Source organism: Cariama cristata, unplaced genomic scaffold (genome assembly GCF_000690535.1).
Source record: "Cariama cristata isolate BGI_N322 unplaced genomic scaffold, ASM69053v1 scaffold5600, whole genome shotgun sequence".
Classification (NCBI taxonomy): domain Eukaryota; kingdom Metazoa; phylum Chordata; class Aves; order Cariamiformes; family Cariamidae; genus Cariama; species Cariama cristata.
The window spans coordinates 55,856-61,752 of record NW_009596293.1 but is presented as its reverse complement, the minus strand read 5'-3'; the positions used below and the strand labels follow the sequence as shown (position 1 = coordinate 61,752).

At 41.2% G+C, this 5,897-nt stretch overlaps 1 protein-coding gene across 1 annotated transcript in view; it reads left to right on the top strand.

Moving 5' to 3' along the window:
- The first annotated feature begins 3,770 nt into the window (after positions 1-3,770).
- Positions 3,771-5,897, top strand: part of PLG (plasminogen) — a 25,886-nt gene continuing 23,759 nt past the window's right edge. The window contains exon 1 of the mRNA XM_009705300.1: positions 3,771-3,863. Coding sequence (XP_009703602.1) covers positions 3,815-3,863 — 49 coding nt within the window. The 5' untranslated portion in view covers positions 3,771-3,814. The remainder of the gene's footprint in view (positions 3,864-5,897) is intronic.

Genomic DNA, 5,897 nt, shown 5'->3' with positions numbered 1-5,897 from the left:
CCACTGCCTCTGAACCGGGCACTATTTCTAAGTATTTACAGCTGAATTCACTCTTCAGCTGCTTACTTTTAAGGTGGGGAAAGGACTGCATTGTCTCTTAATCACCTCCAATAAAGGCTGCTGTCAGATTCTTTATGGCATTGATGCTCTTCACAGCTCTGTTAAAGGCAATTGCAGCATCCCTGTTTTTCCAGATATTTTTTCAGCAACACAGAAACCCCAGCAGTTAAGTCTTTAGCTCTTTCTACTATAAAGATGACATTCAGTTTGCTCACTTCCTAACCTCTTTGCTTCTCGTATGTCTGCCTGACTTTATTCTGCTGGTTTCTTATGTTTGGCAGCAGCCAGAACAAATGAACATCTCAAAGACTAAAGCTTTCACTGCTGGAAAAACATCCTCTCTGTGTTTCCTTACTGTCACCATCACTTTCCTTTCCTTGGATACATTAGCGTCTACGGCCAGAAATTGCAGACATGAGCTTATCCACCAGGTCTTCTGCCCTCTGTGTTCCTTCATGTGTAGAGCAAGGACAGAATTTATTTTTAACTTGGCTACTTTTTTCCTTCCTGAACCCCTTCCCACCTTACCCGCAGCAGGTCCTGCAGTCAGAAGCCGTCCACGTTATCCCTCCGTGGTCACCGCCCAAAGTTCCCCCTGGCTCTGTGAATCAGGGCTATGCAAGTCTCCCTTTTGTCACTTGTTCTGGTTGTCTTTGAAAAGAAAGTACAAATACCTTCCTTCTTCCCCAGCTGACCATGGATCTAAGCCATAGCATCACCCTTCGGAGCTCTTACATGAGCTCCTTCGGTTCACGCTCACCCCACTCTTGTGGCTGTGCCCTCCCTGACAGCGGCTTTTTGAGATTTTCCTCTCCAAGCAACTGAAACTTGCCTTTGGTCCTTTCTCCTCTTAGCAAATAACTGATATCTAAGTGGCTGTTTTCTGACTTTTTCTGATTCTGAAATTTAGGGAAATTATGTTTAAGTGAATTTATTCAACAAGGTGTGACCTGTGTTCTAACATTGTTTGCAATTTCTTTTGCAGGGGATTTTTCTCTGCTTACAGTAAACCCAATTTCAAGGGTCAACTTCTATTTAAAAAGCCTCCTACTGTTGTTTATATTTTAACCACTGTGCTAACTAATGTACCCTGACTCTGAAATAAGATCTGATAAACTTCCACCTACGGTAGGCCTCACAGTGGTCAAATAAATGAGAACAAACACCACAAGACCAGAACTGGTCTGAAGGAGGAAAGGCACAAAAGGAGACAGATAAATCAATAGTTTACATGAGATCCTTTCAAACGCGATGCCTTGAGAGGTCACAGCCTTGTCACAAGACAGCAATGAGGAGTGCCAGTCTGGCAGATGAAAGATACTTCTCCTGTTTTGACATTTTCTTGCGGAAAACTTACGGAATGAGCATTTTTGTACCAGGAACAATTGCTGACAATATCGCCAAGTCCAGTTTTCCAGGATCAGATCCACTAAGGCAGAGATGAATAATATTTCTCCAAATCTGCATTGTCATCTTTGAAAGAAATAGCAATAGAAGTTTTCTTTCCTTTCCTCAGAGATCAATCAAGAGCATCCCCACTGATGTAGGTGCATTTTAACCAGGTTCAAAGCAATGAGACTGAGAGAAGAACCAGACCCAAGCCTAAAAGCAGCAACTGCTGTAGACCTGAAGGAGTCTATGGGGACCTTTAACATGAAGAAAGCTTGCAAGAGTGCTTGCTTACATGATGCATGTAGACATTCCCAACTATCCTGGACACATGTCAACACCCCTTTGGCTACCACAATTAGCTCCTTTGGTTTTGAAATCCTGTAGGAAAAGCTGATCTGATTAAACTCTCTAAAGCCTCGTGTTTATCCAAGAGCTCTACAAACTCAATTAAAACTCAAGGTTTTTCAAACCTCTTCTGTGCAGGAGAAACAGCCACATGTAACCCACATATGCTGCTTTTTTCCTACACTATAAACCACCAGATGTGTACCATAACGCAGTAACCCAGCAAATACCTCGGAGGAAATGGGGAATACAGAAGGATGAGGAAGGTGCCAGAGGTGCTGGGGAGGGCCGGGCTGTGCAGAAGACAAATTTTGCATTGGAGTAAGGAAAAAACCACTATGATAATATCTGATGGAAAGGAGGCACGGGGACTGGCAAGCAGATGCTGGCTGTGACTGGGGACAAGACAGTGGCCAGGGAGTTGGGGCTGTGGAGCAGGAGAGAGGGAACCCAGGATCTGGAGTGAGAATTGAGAATGGAGTCAAGATTGTTAAAAACATGTGGGGCTAAACCAGACTCGAGCAGCTCTCAAAAGCATGCTCGCTAGTGATGCCTACTTTGTACTCTACTCCTTCATTTTATTCTTCTTTCCCAATGAGTAATTGTTCCTAAAACCCGCTAAGCCCGATCCCACCTACAATTGCACAATCACCCACCCCTTCTCTCTGTCACCCTTCAAGCGTTTCCCTGAGCTGAGTCCAGCTCCCATCAGCTCCTCTCTTGGCCCCGTCTGCTTTGTTTTCCTGGGCTAGCATTGGTCTCTACGGATACCCCACACTTCGCTGTTGTTCACAAGTTGCATTAAAACAGCTTCAAGCAGCCTACAGGAGAAAAATAACACAGGACTACAAGCAGGATCAACTCTAGATTTTTCACATAATCCATAAAATGGCAACTATTCTGGTTCCCATACTAGCATACCTCTCTCATGTATTTACTCTTGCACCCCTAGCTTTATCCCAAGCCCTCAGTACAATGCAATTTCTACTTAAAGTAAGTGGGACAAGAAGAAAGTGGATCGGCTCACTAGTTTTAAAAAGGAACTCATGATTCTATGAACTTTTTGCCTTCAATTGCAGAAGACTGAACTGTGTGACCCAGCAGCGCCCGTTCAAGCCTGTTTTCCTCATCCAGTATTCAACCCCCTCCTGTCTCTGGTGAGTCACTAGCACATTTGATTGAACATGTTGTTTTGAAGCAATACCAATGACCTAACACGCAAGAGAAGCCATGAAATGATGCTGCAGTGCAACTTTTCCAAGGCAAAGGCCGCTTGGGAAATGCAGACTGAACTGATGTTGAAATCGGGATAACACAGGGATGAGCAAAGTCTGACATCCTCGCTGGATGAGTTTGTGCATGCACGGTGAGGTTAAATGTATGGTGAGGAACAAACCTAAATAGCTGTCTATGGGTCTTAAACATAAAGTTATGCTATTGAACTAAAATGAACTCTCAGTCTTACTCCCAAATAGAAGAAGAAAAGTAAAACTAAGGTCAAGGAAATATAGGAGAGAAGGAATTCTTTAATAAAAAAGTAAAATTAAATGACTTTATGGAGTTAATATTATCTGGATCTGATAATAGTGCTTAACCTGAGATTAAATGGAAATTGGTCCTTATAAATCAATACAGGGATGCATGGCTGAAATTACCATTGGGACTGTAGTGTCAGGAGAAATTCAAATTCTGCCTGAACACATGATTTCCTATGCTTTCCAGCAACATTATTCCTGTCTATTCTCTAGCAAAGAAAGACCTAAACATTTGAGAACGAAAACATGCCCCACAAAACAATTTCCCAGCATCCAGTACACATGATTGGGTCGGATTTGGTAATCCATCCAATTCAAGGTTGTTTGAATGGCCACATCACGGCAAAGGGGGTCACAGCATGGGAGAATGATTAACTTAATCTACCTGCCTTGTTTGTTTGATGCCGCCTCACTCCAGTGAGAGTCAATAAAACTTTGTGCACCGACACACACAACTTCCAGCACCCGCCAGCTGGGCCAAAATGGGGATTAGCAAAGCCGCCTTCCTCTTTCTTGTCTTGCTCAGCTCAGGTAAGAGTCCTTCGCCTTCCGCTTGCCTGGGTGAGGTGGGGCCAAACGCTTGCGAGCTCCGCTTGGTGAAGGTAGGTCCCCAAACCCCTGTGTCACCGCTTGCCTGGTCGGCGATGGATTTGGGGCTTGCTGGCCGGCGAGGGCTGTGGTTGCGCCGTGTTGTGTTCGTTAGAGGCACCAGAAGAGCATCAGCCTTGGTGTCTGCGTGGGGAGCTCACGGCTCCCCTCAAACTTGCCTCATGGCCAGAAATGGAGGCCCCCTTGGAGCGCAGCCTAGCAAAGGCTTGCTCCAAAGACGTGGCTGTCTCTGGTTTCAGCAGCTTTTTATCCAAGGCTTGTTTCTTTTCTCTGTTGTTGCCAAGTACTATGATCCTTATTTTGATTGTTTTCAAATTTCTAAATGCATTGTGAAAAACAAAATGACAAAGAAAAGGAAAAATTGTTCTACACGCTAGAGTTTTGGTCTTTGTCATAGCCACAATCTTAACAGGAAATTTTTCGTTCCATGTGATAGGGAGGCCAAAATCTGGTCAACATTAGTTTCTGCAGTATTTTTGGTGCTGTAGGACTGTTTTTATGGAAGATATTGCAAAATAATTTGTCAAAATCTGGTCAACATTAGTTTCTGCAGTATTTTTGGTGCTGTAGGACTGTTTTTATGGAAGATAGTGCAAAATAATTTGTAACACACAAGAACTGAGTAGGGCTCTTTAGATATATCTTTTGGGGTTTAATAGATTGTAACTCTTACAGAAATTTCAAATAAATGTTCTCTGACCTGAAAACTTTAAACTTCAATGCACTATGGGATTCAGATGGCACATCTTCTTTCAGGCCTTCTATATAACTACACAACCCGTTGTGATCACAGTTAAAAATACAATTACAAGTGTGCCAACACATTTAAAAAACCCCAAAAGAATACACAAGCATTTTACATATGTAGTTTTAAAATATAAAAATGGTAACAGGTATGAAAATGCACAGGTAGATTTTAGCTAGAGATATTAGAGACATGCCCCAGCATAAAAAAAAAATCTAGATATTATTACTGTTAACAATGAACATCTTAATTTAAATTCTAGTTTCTAAGCTTTATTTTTGCAGAACAGCCTTATTCAATTCAAATACACTTCTCAAATAAGTAAGAATTGTATACAGGGGAGGAAAATACAGGATTTGGGCTTTTATCTACAATACTCTGCTTTTGTTTGTAAATCCTTTATCAAATGTTGGTAAATATTTGTATTTCTGAATAAGGCAGTAATACATCTTTCTAGAACTCAAAATTTCCACAGACATAGTAAAAATGGTAGCAAGAAAATTTACTGCATTTTTATTCAGCTTGCATATATTTTTCTTTTTTTTTCTGAAAGTATTATGCCCTGCCATGTAATTATAACAGAAAAGGGGAAAAATATTTTTATGACCCAAATAAATTATGACCCTGTCAATATTTTAAAAATCAGATGCTGTAATTATAATGACAATATTATTGCATAATGACAATATTATTGCAAAGTGTCAAAACAGAACAGAATTAATGTTGCGTGGAAGCTGTATCATAACAGGAAATTTTTACTTGTATTTCTTGTCCTTGTGGATCCTTACGATATTGTTTTAACCTAGTTTAATGTTTTCTCTCAAAACTCATTTCTTCTTAATGTCATTTTTGTTTTGAAACAACTAGTGGAACCACTGATTCCTGTGCCTGTCACATGAAATTTTATTGTATCCTTTTTCACTTTTTTTTTTTTTTTTAGCATCTATCCTTTTCTTTCGTGCATACTGTTAAACTGCCAACCCTTAGGGCCAAACTCTTCCCCAGCCTACATGCGGATAAAAACCTCCAGTAACTTCTCTGGGTTTGCAATGGTATGAGAGGAAGCATCACTGGGCTTCTGTGCCTGTTTTATCAGTTCCATCTCATGGGTGCAAAATGATCTTAAAGAAAATACTCAACTGCAGGCTAGGCTAGCACTCAGGTGAAGGAATTTAGCTTTATCAGGAGGCATATGAGCCTGCTTCACACTA